At 43.2% G+C, this 12,410-nt stretch overlaps 1 protein-coding gene across 3 annotated transcripts in view; it reads left to right on the forward strand.

Annotated features, from left to right (window-relative positions):
• The window catches only part of dennd1b (DENN/MADD domain containing 1B), a 104,517-nt gene that overhangs the window by 35,525 nt on the left and 56,582 nt on the right, over nt 1-12,410 (forward strand). For 2 of the 3 annotated variants that reach the window (XM_086225439.1, XM_086225440.1), the window contains exons 4-6: nt 4,270-4,319; nt 5,260-5,379; nt 10,670-10,739. In XM_086225439.1, coding sequence (XP_086081565.1) covers nt 4,270-4,319; nt 5,260-5,379; nt 10,670-10,739 — 240 coding nt within the window. Of the gene's footprint in view, nt 1-4,269; nt 4,320-5,084; nt 5,137-5,259; nt 5,380-10,669; nt 10,740-12,410 lie in introns of those variants that run through there. The other variant, XM_086225441.1, reaches the window with a different exon arrangement.

The following is a 12,410-nucleotide window of genomic DNA, read 5'->3' on the forward strand; positions in this document are numbered from 1 at the left end:
GGGTTTAGAGATGCCCAGAACACTGACATGGCCCTTTAGAGTCTGCTTCTAATGTGAGTGTACTGGAGGTACATTTACAGATTTGCCTGCCACCAGCCTCCGTTCCTGCTCAAGCTAAGCCCTGTGTCGGGGGCTCTAGGGGCCAGGCAGCACTGAACTAGGTTGAGTTACATTGGATAGCCAGCTAGATTGATCTGGCTGCAGTAGCCGGGGGAATATAAAGCAGGGCAGGGGCTTAAAGTCTGAGTCCCCCCAGGGAGGAGTCCTTGCTGCATGAGGAGAGGGGCATGAACTGAGTTACTTCCCAGTCCGTCCCTCCCTCCCTTTGCTCTCTCCTTCTGCTCACATGTCCGCCCATCGAATAGCTTTCCATCAGTCCATTTCTGGTGACATTCAGTGTCTCTGTGTCCGCCTCCGTCTTCCTCTCTCTCTCTCTCTCTCTCTCTCTTTTTTGTCTCATGGTTAATTATTTTCAGCCTTTTTCCATTTCACTCTATTTTCTCCTCCCTCTTTGCATCCACATTTCTGTACAAGCTGTCTCTCTCCTCTGTATTTGAAAACATATGGGAAAGTGAATATTGCTCATTAAGTTCACACCCAAAATGAAACACCAAGGCTGATGCAGAGTTAAGTATTAAATCTGTCTATAAAGGACACTTTTAAAAAGCTGATTTTCCCCTTTTCCTATGATTTGGAGCAGCCAAGAGGGGTGCGTCAAAGTCAAGCGGGGCCCGTACGTTATGATCCATAGACACTGTTTGCCTCCTAGTTTAACCAAATGCAAGTACTTCTAAAAGAATCAGGGTAGAGTAAGAATTAAGTGAAGTTTAGGCCTATTTTTAAGAGTAGAAAAGGAAGACGGACGCCCTGTGCGGCAAAGTTTGTTGCTCTTCCCTGATGTGCTTTGCTATTCTGCAGGGTACGCTGCAAAGCTGCTGTTGTAGTGTTGTGGTGCAGTGATAGCAGGATGGTCCACTGGGGGAACCCAGAGCATTCTGTCTCACTGAGTGATACCCCTGTCTCCACTCACGATAAACAGCACACACGCATACCACTGTCTGCCAAGCTAGCAGAAGATTCCTCCCTCGCTGCCCCCTCCTCGCCAAGCTGTAAATATATTAGCTGCCTCTTCTTCTTTTGTCTTGGGAAAATGGCAGGCAAGGGGGGCTATGTGTTCTGGTGGAGGTGATGGGGAACTTAGGGTACTAAGAAACTGTGTAAGAACGCCTCCCTTTGTGTCATTCCTGCTTAGATATCCCCCGTTGTAATGGGGCCCAGTCATGGAGGCAGGGAAGCAGGAACACAGCTGCTGATGTCTACTCGTTACCAGTAATACAGGTAGTAAGTAGGAAACCGAAAAAAGGCCGACAGAGGAAAAGAGTGATTGTCAGAAGTAAATCACACACGAGTCTTCGAACAGCGCAGTGCTCCACTTTAAGATATTGTTGCATCCAAATGATAAAAACGGACAACTTGCAGTGCCCTACTCAGGTTTGGAGATATTTGTCCGTGCAACACCATCGCCACCGTGCATCTTGAACTACGTTTTTCTTCTCTGTAAAAAGTTTTGCTTGTTTTTTTTGGGTTACAAAATTAGCCAGCTCACGACAACAAACAGCTTGCTCGACACCAAGTGCGTTGACACCATCCAGCTGGGTGCTCAAGACACATACGCAGTGCATTCACAGGATATATGTTGTGCAGTTGCTTGTCAAAACACAGGAATTTATAGACTATAATACTTGTTTTTCCTTTCAGATGTGTTACATGATTTCCACAGACTGTTCAGAAAGTCCGCAAAAGCCAATGCTTATTTTGTCCCGCAGACATTCTGTGTCATTTCCTCAGTGGTTCGGTCCGTGTCGCTGCACCCATGCAGAGTATTCACCAGTGAAGATGAGCTTCTGCTCTTGTGATTATCGAGAGACGTCCAATTTCAGTACCTTATCAAAACAATCAAATCGGGACTTATTGTTTTTATTGTGAAAACGTTTTGAGCAGAAAAAAATGTAGAAGTGCTGAGACAAAACAAAAGATCTGAAACCAAAAAATTTAAGTTCAGCCACAATCTGGTTAAATGGTTAAACATTTTCATGATATGGAGCTAGTCCTGTTGAACCCCTGAATGCAGTATTACTGAACATTAAAAAAGAAGAAGCAGAATAGTATTACCTCTATCTATCCATATATATATATATGAACATGTCTGCTATTTCTATGTCACATTATACACATTATACACGCATGCAAACACACACACACTCCCACTGGTCCCGTGTGAGATCAGAGTCTTGGCAGTCCCTCGACTGTCACTCAAACACAGATACCTGATGTGGGCGGGGCTTTGACAACTCTCAAATCTGGCAAGTCAAATGTTTTTATTTGCAGGAAAAGCGAGTGCCTGTGCGTGTGTGTGTTTGTGTGTGTGTGTCTGTTTGGGTTTGTGTGCCATATGCAGTGCGCCAGGGAGGGCTCTCTGGAACATATTGGTGTGCGTACATGGTGGTTAATAATAGTAGCAAACACATACAGCGATGGCAGCTCTGATGTGCATGACAGTTTTACAGTCGCACACGCCAAAATGCACACAGACACACACACACACACACACACACACACACACACATGCAGCAGAGACCTCCTCTGCCACTGAGCCCTCTGTCTTTGTAGAGTTTTCATTTCCATCACAAATTCTGGTAAGTAAGAACAGCCACTTCCCTCCCAGCCCAGCTCACCTCCCTGTCCCTCCCGTTAGCTCCATATGTGGGCACATGCACACACCAACATATAGCTGAATCAAACTCAGCCACACACACACACACACACACGGATACAAATGTACATGCTTAACCACCCTTTCACGTTGAGGAGAAGTCCTTGAAGCAGGCAGGCACTCACATACATCATACACTAAAATGCACAAATATACCCCCCCCCCCCCATACACCCCCACCCCCTTCTGTCATAGCTCATTGTTGCTGTTGCTTGTTTGTCTGTGACAATGGTTGTGTTGTGCTGGGGTGGCAGCTTTATGGTTTGATGAGGAGGGGTAGGTGGAGGTGCGGGGGGAATCAGTGACTGCTCCCCACGGCGAGGTCTTAGCAACAGTAAGCAGCAGCACAAGATACCCAACCTGTCGTCCGGATCAGTCTCCAGAGCTGGCACACACAGAGAGAGGGAGTGAGAGAGAAAGAGAGACAGGAGAACAGCCTCAGTCTCAACTCGGACTTCTACAGTCAGAAAAAAGAGACAGACCTTGGGCTCAGTGGCCGAGCTTGGCAGGTGAGCCAAGATGAAGAGAGACGGCGAGTGAGGCCAGAGCAGAGACAGCCACCCAGTCCCCAGGATTAGTCTCTGAGCTTGGCAGAGCTGAGAGAGAGAGAGAGAGAGAGAGAGAGAGAGACCAGCAGGAAGACAGACCTGGTGCCCGGCACCCATTCTGATACTGGCTAGTAGAGAAAAACAAGGAGACAGAGCGACAGACAGAAGAGACCCAGGACTGGGTGGCTGGTCTGGAGTTGTTCACCCATATGGTGCTCTGCTCTGTTCCTGCTCTCTGTCTAAATCCATATGCTGCTGGTGGAAAGGTGCCCCCCTTCCCCTCCCCTCCCCTCCCACCTCACTTGAAGAGCGTACAGACCCTCCCCGCACTCCCCCAACCCACAAGGGAGGTGTTGGGAGGTAAAGCCCTGAAGGCTTGTACCCCCCTCCCCGTACCTCTTAACCCCTCAGAGCTGCTTAGCCCATTGTCACTACAATCTGCCACCACCGTAGCCTTGGTACTGTGCCTCTCTCTCTCTCTTTCTCTCTCTTTCTCTCTCTCTCTGTTCCTTCATCTTTTCATCTCCCTTTGGCACCCGATAATCGATGAACTTATTAACTGCTAATTATTCAAGCTGTGGATCGAGGATCCCTCCCTATCTTTGGAAAAAACAAGGGACTCTCCACGCTGCTCTGCCAAATGAAGTGGTTTATATTGCCCATTCATTTGGATTAAGTGCATTTAGGCTGCAGTGTTTGGGATGTGAGGGCTGTGTCAGATTGCTATCAGCAGTGTTGAACATTAATCCTCATTTTGTTCAGCCAGTTGATAGTGCCCGTTTAGTGGAAGCCCAAGAGATTCTTATATTGAAATCCACCGTTATTATTTGTTTTCCTGTGATGCGTGCTTCTCTAAAAGGTGTGTGTGTGTGTGTGTGTGTGTGTGTGTGTGTGTGTGTGTGTGTGTGTGTGTGTGTGTGTGTCTCCCTCTGTGTTTTGGTTTCTCAGGAGGTCCTTCAGACGATACCAAAGTTCTGCTTTCCCTTTGACATGGAAAGGTACAATTCCTCTCACTCTCTCTGCTTCTTGTTTTTTTAGCTCTGCGGCTCACTTTCACCTCCTTCGTAACACACACGCTCACACGTACACAATTTTGTACACAGAGCTCTCCTCCCACCTTCAAGCATTTAAAAAAAAAAGGGAATTGTGACGATGTGTATTTTTATGCCATCACTCGCTGAGACAGTCGCATGATGATTTATTGACTGTCAAAGCGGAATAATGAGTGTGATTTCACATTTGCGTGTGGGTTTGATTTCAAGTAGCCTTTTTTTGGTCTTCAATCTCTACAAAGCTGACTCTTTTTTTTTTTTCCTCCCAGCAAACACAATGTAACACAAGCAGCGTAGCTGTCGGCAAAATATTCAACAACATGAAAACACAGTGAAGGTGAAGACACGTTAAGGATGATAACGATACCGTGACGCTGATGAGGTCATCAGTGACCGGCCCACTCCATGCATGTTTACGACTGCATGTGTGTGTGACAGTGTCATGAGTCCAAGGACATGAATATTCCTAAAATAGATATAGATATGGATATAGATATATCCGATCAGGCCAGCAGCTCTCTTCCAAGCAGTGGGCTTTAATTTCCGCCTTCTAAAATGACATGTTAACAGGACAGAGAAAGCACGGGAGGATTCTGGGTGGACTCTACATTTTTTCCACTGAAGCTGAGCTGCTGCCATCTAGTGGAGAAGGGATGTATTTGGTTTGGCGTTTATTGAAGAGATGTGAAGGCTCCATACAGTTTCTCAAGGAGTCATTCTGGGGATATTAATATTTGCACCTTTCCTGGAGATTTTGCTGATGGTGAGATTTTGACCGGAATGCATTCATTTGGACAAATCTTTGAGTTTTTAAAAATTATTTGATGCATTTACTACACCTCTTTATGTTGTTGCCATTTGTGACTGTACGTGTTTGTTTTCCTAGAGTGTCCCAGAATCAGGTGGGACAGAATTTCACCTTTGTGCTGACGGACATCGACAGCAAGCAGAGGTTTGGTTTCTGTCGACTCACTCAAGGCTGCCGAGTCTGCATATGTCTGCTCAGGTAACACACACACACATACACACATTCCTTCTACATGCTCACGTGTTTCCTTACTTTTGTTTACCTTTGGTTGAAATAGTCCTACTTCAATGCAATACATTTCCATTATATTTGTTATTTGACTTGTTTCGTTACTGTTATTGTAGTTTTGAACCCCAGGTATTTTATGCACTCGTTATTGCCTCTTCATATGAAACTTCCTGTCTCTTATAAATTAATGTCAAAAGTACATGTGGATATTCCTCACAATATGCTGTTATTCATAAATAGGAGTATTAACCAGGTAGCCGTGCAGAATCAAGAGCAAATGTGTAAAAAGACACGTTCAAACATCACTGTCTTTTTAAATTTGTTCATAAAATGATATTTGATGTAATTTACCCATATTCAAATTATTTATAGATTAATCTCAAATCTGGATTTTCTTGAAAGATTCTGCATTTATTTCTCAAGTGCGTTTTTTGAAAGAAAAGAAAAAAAAGACAAATTTATCAGATCTTAGGAGTGAGCACATATTTTTGAGACAGTTTTCATTCATTCTCAGTCTGAGCTGCACTATGCCACAACAACAGTTTATATCTGCCCACTCAAATATGTTAATGATTTTCCTACAATTATCCAAAAGTTAAGCAGTTTTTGATATTTCATAGGTGGATTTATCCTATCACAGCATACATAAATGAGAACATCAACCCTTGAAAATTGCATTTTCTTCGCATAATTACTCTCCAACAAAGGCTATTATAATTTAATTCCCATGTAATTGCATGTTGACACAATGTTTTTACAGATGTAATTGCCTTACCATTACAAAGAAGGAGCATTCTGGTGCGAATCTCCGTGGACAAGCTGATGCACTTTAGAATAAAATGAGGAAAATGTACAAGAGAAATCTATTTTTAATTTATGTATTAAGCGGTTAAACAAACAAACAACTGCAAAAAGACCACACAAAGCCCTTTTTTCTGTCAGCGTAAAGCAGCACTCCTGTGCAGCTCTCACCTGTGTGTGTGTGTGTGTGTGTGTGTGTGTGTGTGTGTGTGTGAGTGTGAGTGTGTTTGCATCTGTTGATGGACAGTCATGGGTTTGTCGCTGCCCTGATGAACTGCTGTGAAGAACAGTGTGTGCCCCCCCCAAAAACACACACACACACACACACCCTTCCCGGCCTGCTTCCTTGGCCTTTGTTTTTCCTCTCTCTCCCTCTCTCTCTCTCTCTCTCTCTCTCTCTCTCTCTCTCTCTCTCTCTCTGTGTCTCTGTCTCTCTTTCTTTCTCTCTCTCTCTCTCTGTCTCTCTCTCTTTTCTTCTCGTTATTTGGCTACTGCCACAGTGCGACAGCAAAGACGCTTGGCCCATAATTATGCATGAAGCTTTGCTGCCAATTAGCAGAGGCTCCCCTGTCCCTCTCGCTGAGTTAGACATGCTAATTCATTTGACATATGATGTATAAAATTCATTATGCAGTCTGAGTAGATTCTTTGGCTTGCTTCGTTTATAATAAAATTACATATAGGAATTTTCTTTTATTTTTTATCAATTTGAATGGGTTTGTGTGCTCCGAGTTACGGTTTTGTCTTTTTTCTTTTTTGCACTGGTCCTTTTTACTCATCTTAAACAGTGCTCACTGTGAATGGATGTATATCTCAGCCAGTCTTGCATTCAATTAGTTTCTGAAGTTCAAGGTCCTCGGTTCAAAGTTGGTTTTCTTTATTTATTATTCTTTAAGCTTAATTTCTGCCGGATTAGTTATGCAAGACAAAGAAGAGCGAGCGGTAATATTTACACATTTACCCTGGCAAAAAAAAAAAAAAAAATTAAGCATGACAGAGAAGAAAGTAAGCAAATAATTTTTGGTTGTTTATCTTCAAGAATTATCAGTTAAAATCTGTCTAAAGCACAAATGCCCCTGACCTCTAATTGATCTTCATTTAATCTATAATTTCCCATGAATATAGAATAAAAGTTATTCAAACAGTTTGTGTCTTTGTGATTGTCGGAGTGCCGAGACTGTAAAATTGTCACCTCTGCACACAGGAGGAAGTGTCTTAATGAGAAGGACAGTTTTATGTGGACAATGCTTTCAGCTTCAAAAAGCTTTGGGTTTCGCTCCCTTCAGGCAGATGCAAAAGAACAAAAACAAATACATTGTTCTTCTTTTTATTATTCCCCTATTGTCTCTGATTCTCATAATTGGAAGAAAAAAAGTCTCATGAACATGTGAGCACTTCAGAGATTATAAAAAGTGGATTTCCTCGCTTTTATTTGATGGCTGAGACTTTAGGCTACATTTTAGGGACTGAACTGCTAGAGTTAGTGGTCACTTAGCGGGTTGCTGGGAGGGGGGGGGGGGCGCTTCCTCCCCCTGTATTTAACTCTTGACCTGGAAAAGTAAAGGTGTAATGAAATCTTCCACTGAGTGTAGGATGACTTACGATTTCAGGTTTCTGTGTGTTAAAGGAGATTTAAGAGTCATCCGAGGAACAGGAATAAATGTCGTGCTTAACACCCAACAGGTACTTTATGGCTGCAAAAAGGACTCAAATGGTTGCTCCAATATTAATCAAACCCCTTAAGTACTGAGGCTGAATGTGATATATTAAGAGTGATCTATACTAGTTGGAGATTTAGTGAATGCTGTTTTATTTCACCGTGAATATATACATTCCACATTTTTAAAGGCTTAGTTTAGCCATCTTCGCGCGCTCTTATCCATAATTAGACGCTGTGAATGCACTTCCATGCCTCTGTCTTCTGTGGGATATTTCTGTGCTTTTAGGTGGTGTGAGCCTGGGATAGAGAGCATGACGGGCTGTGAGTGGGCTGTAGATTAACTGGCTCATTCTTTGAGTACATGGCACTTTCAGAAGACATGTGTTTAAAATGGCAGGAGAGATTGCGGGGCCCCACGCACTGAGCACTCTAGTGATGGATGCCTCTCCTTCTCTCTCTCTCACCCTCTTTCTCTCTCTCTCTCTCTATCGGAGGATTTGCGCAGCACAAACAGATCTGAGCAATGAACTGTGACGAGTAGGAGTATCTCTCTAAGCTTTCCTAACTTTAACTTTGTAATAACAGAGTTGGAGGATGGGATAGCTAGGATAAAACATCTTTAAGTTCATTGTATCGCATTTGAATAAAAAAAACAAAACAAAACAAAACAATCTTATCTGCTGTTGTGCGAAAAGGAATATTGATCATTTGTGGCTGGCTGCTTTCACCAGCGATCATGTGTTTTCCTCTAAAACAAAGGAGTGTAGGAGTGTAATGACTGTGAGATCTGTGAGGCCTGACGGCTGCTCTGACAGCCAGAGTTCTATTTACATGCACTTCAGCAGTGAAAAATGAAGGATTAATGTCCAGAAGCCTGGATTGTTAAACAAGAGTCGTGGAGGAGATGGATAATGCGAAGGCTTTGTTTGGAGTCATTATATCAGGCTGGAGGATTTTAAACGTAAACTGACCTCATATGCAGATATTTGTGCTGTGTGGTGTTTGACGTGGCAGAAATAGGTCTTCAGGTTGATATCCGGTCAGCATGTGAATTAGCCTAAGCGTGTTTGATTTAGTCACCCCTGCAAGTGTGACCTGATTGCAGTAAATCTACATGCAGACGTCAAAATATAGGCATGTTAAGAGGCTGATTGTTTCAGACTAATGGTCACTCAGCCTCTCTGATTGGTGCGCTTGGCTGCACTTCCCCGGGAACTCAGCTTGTCATTGGCCCCTTGTGGATTTAGCGATATGAAAATTTGCATTAGGTTCACTTTATTGTTTTCTTGTTGTCTGTTAATTCCAGTCTACAGAGCAGCCAGTGACCCATGGCCTGGAAACTCCTCGGTCTCCAGCCAACTGCCAGAGCACGACTTCATTGCATTATGCACACTAAGAACTGAGTGGCCATTTTAGCTCTGCGTCAGGTTTTAATTTGAATGAAATTATCACTTTAATCAAATGCATTTAAACCTGCGTTCACGTGACATGAACAAACACCGACCAAATTTGATGAATAAATGCGATTCCATTTTTTTTTGATTGATTGATTCAGCTGGCCACTAATTAATGTTTTAACTCTTGCATGTAGGCAAACCAATGAAGCGTCAGTGGGAGTTTGAGTTTATTTCATCTCAATGCTAAGAAGTCCTTATCTTGAATCACCATTCAAGCGGTGTTCAAAAGTGCATGTTAAAACCCCAAACTAGATAAAAATTCAATACCTTGATGGAACACCATGTTTTTACAAATTGATTGCATAAAATTAAATTAACTGAGCCCTCGCAGCTTTTATGCCAAAAGAAAATGTTGGCCTTCTTCCACCCAGAAAGCGAGTCGACTTGGCCAAGAATATGTCAACTTTGTAAAGGAAGCCATGCTGCAGATGATTTTAGCTTATGGTTGGTGTGCTTGGTGATAAGCTTGAACACAAACACTGCAGTATAAATTACTTCAAGCTTGTTGATGAATTTATTTATTTTACATTAATTACATAAAGCAACGCTCTTCTAATATGTGAAGGGCATAGAAAGAAGAGGGAAGGGCAGACGGGGGGTGAGGTGGAGGAGGCGGCTGGGGGTGGTGAGAGGCATCTTGGGCTGCATTTTTGCTAAGCCTGTGCATCTGGGAGCAGCATGCTTGTAAACCATAGCATCCCTCCCCACATTGCAAGAAAACTTTTGAGTTTTTTTTGTTTTTTTGTTTTTTTTTTAGTTCAGTTTAAGAATCTAAAATCCTTTCTGCTCTCCCTCTTCACTTCTGTCTTTTGGCTCAAAGCAGACATGAGAGGAATCCATAGCACGTGGAGAGTCACGCTTCTGAAAAGTGTCACAATAAGGATTAGACAACATCTTTGCAGCATCTCAATGAATGTTCAGTAGCTTAAGCAAGGAACATCTGTCGCTTCCAGCGATCTCTATGTATTTGTTCCTCTAGAGATGACTAATAAAACCGGTAAGTCATCGGTATCGATCTGTAAATAGCAACTATCCACTTAATCAGTTGTAAAAATATTGGCATACTGGATATTGATTTAGAAAAATCCAATAATGTGCATCCCTACTCTAAACAATAGGTTACAGATGTCGGTCAGTACATGAGAGACACTGTGTATAGCAATGCTTGCAAACCCGATGCTGCTGAAATATGGATACAAATTAAACACAAAAAAATGTTCCCAGGTGTTTGTTGTATATGTAGTTAATAAAAAAGTATTGTGGTATACTCGGTATCTTGTGTTTTGATGATGATGATTTCACCTGTACAAGATATAACGATATATATCTTTCTCTTTTCCAGTTACCTACCCTGGTTTGAAATCTACTACAAGCTCCTCAATACCCTTGCAGACTATTTAACAAAACAGCAGGTAATCGTCTCTGTTCCACTTTGACAGACTTATGTACATTTAGAAAGAAAATAAGACATTGTGGTGTGATTTGACTGAGAAACAAGCCGTCTGTTTTTTTGTTTTTTTTTAAACGCGACTGTGGTAAGATATTTCCTCCATTCTCTTCTTCTTCTTCTTCTTCTTCTTCGTCTTCTCCTGCATGCTGCATGTTGTCTTTTGTGTGCAAGTTTTGTTTGCCGTCTTGGGCTCGACTTGGCTCCTGTTGTTACCAGCAACAATGTTGACATTTCACAGACCAAACGCTGATCTGACACTGGAAGTTATTCCTGATGATTTACTGGAAAACAAATCGTTAAGGGAAAACACACTCACACACACGCGTGCGCGCGCACACACACACACACACACACACACACACACGAATGCTCCAACTTCACATAAGTCTTTTCCCCTGACTATTCACTGCATTGTACTAGCAAAGGGAGGGGAAATGTAAAATATGCAACAAACTGGGAAGATGCGCAACGTCTAGCGTTGAGGGTGTAGGTGATGTTCCCATGTTTAGACTGCAGAGAAAGAAGAGGGAGGGAGACAGAGGGAGGGAGGGACGTTCAGAGCCTAGGGACTCTAGTCTTCCATTACCTCCAGAGAAGGAATGAACACACAAACATTTAAAACAGTGATTGAAAACAGGATAATATAATATCGAGAGAGCAGAAGAGGACAGTGAGAGATGGAGGTGGCTGAAAATCCTGGATGACTGAAATGTTAGTGTGCATGATTTGGTTTCTATTTACTTCGTTGTCCGTTCCAGGCGAGAGGGAGATGTTGACAGACAAGGGAAGACAGAAGAGCGATGAGGGTTTAAGGCGAGGGGTAAATGAACTGTTTCCCCAGGCCGTGTTGCTGACCATGCGTGTGAGCATTGAGCCTCTCATGACAGGAGGCTGTTCGATTGCACACAACCTAACTCAACCCCCCCACCCACCCCACTTCCACCCTTCTTCTACCCTTACTGTATATTGCCGCCCATTCCTCTCAAATTTCTCTCCAGCATGCACATTCATACACACACACACACACACACACACACACACACACACATACACACTTCCTCAAACAAGCAGCAAATCGTAGCCAAAACAAAGTTCTCTGAGAGGAAAAGAAAGTACAGAAGACGGTTCAAACTCTGTTTTCAGCAGTTAGTGTTGTTTAAGTACAAACTGGTGTGTGTGTGTGTGTGTGTGTGTGTACATGTGTATGTGTGTGTGTGTACGTGTGTGTATACATGTGTGTGTATGTGTGTGTGTGTATACATGTGTGTGTATGTGTGTGTGTGTGTGTGCGCGCGCACGCCCCCCCCCCCAACCCCTGATTTCTCTAGCTAGAGGCCCAGCAGTGTAAACAGCAGCCTTGTCTTAGAGCTCATAAATGCTGGAAGAATAATCTCGCAGCGTGTTCTGTGGTCAAGCTAGCTCTCTGACGGCTTCTTAATGCCTATGTCTTTAGAGAGGGGTGGGGGTGAGGTGGGGGGGGGGGGCCTCTTTAATTACTGACAGCCTGGCCTCGCCCATAAATCAACCCTGCTGGATAATAAGCGTCTGCAGCCCAACACTCAGCCGTCTTTTAACCTCACCGTTACTTATTAAACATATGTCAGTCCTTCAGGCTTCGCTGCAGGATCACACT

This window comes from Aulostomus chinensis, chromosome 14, assembly GCF_037954235.1.
Source record: "Aulostomus chinensis isolate RoL2024-O1b breed Wild chromosome 14, RoL_Achi_v1.0, whole genome shotgun sequence".
In the NCBI taxonomy this organism is placed as follows: Eukaryota; Metazoa; Chordata; class Actinopteri; order Syngnathiformes; family Aulostomidae; genus Aulostomus; species Aulostomus chinensis.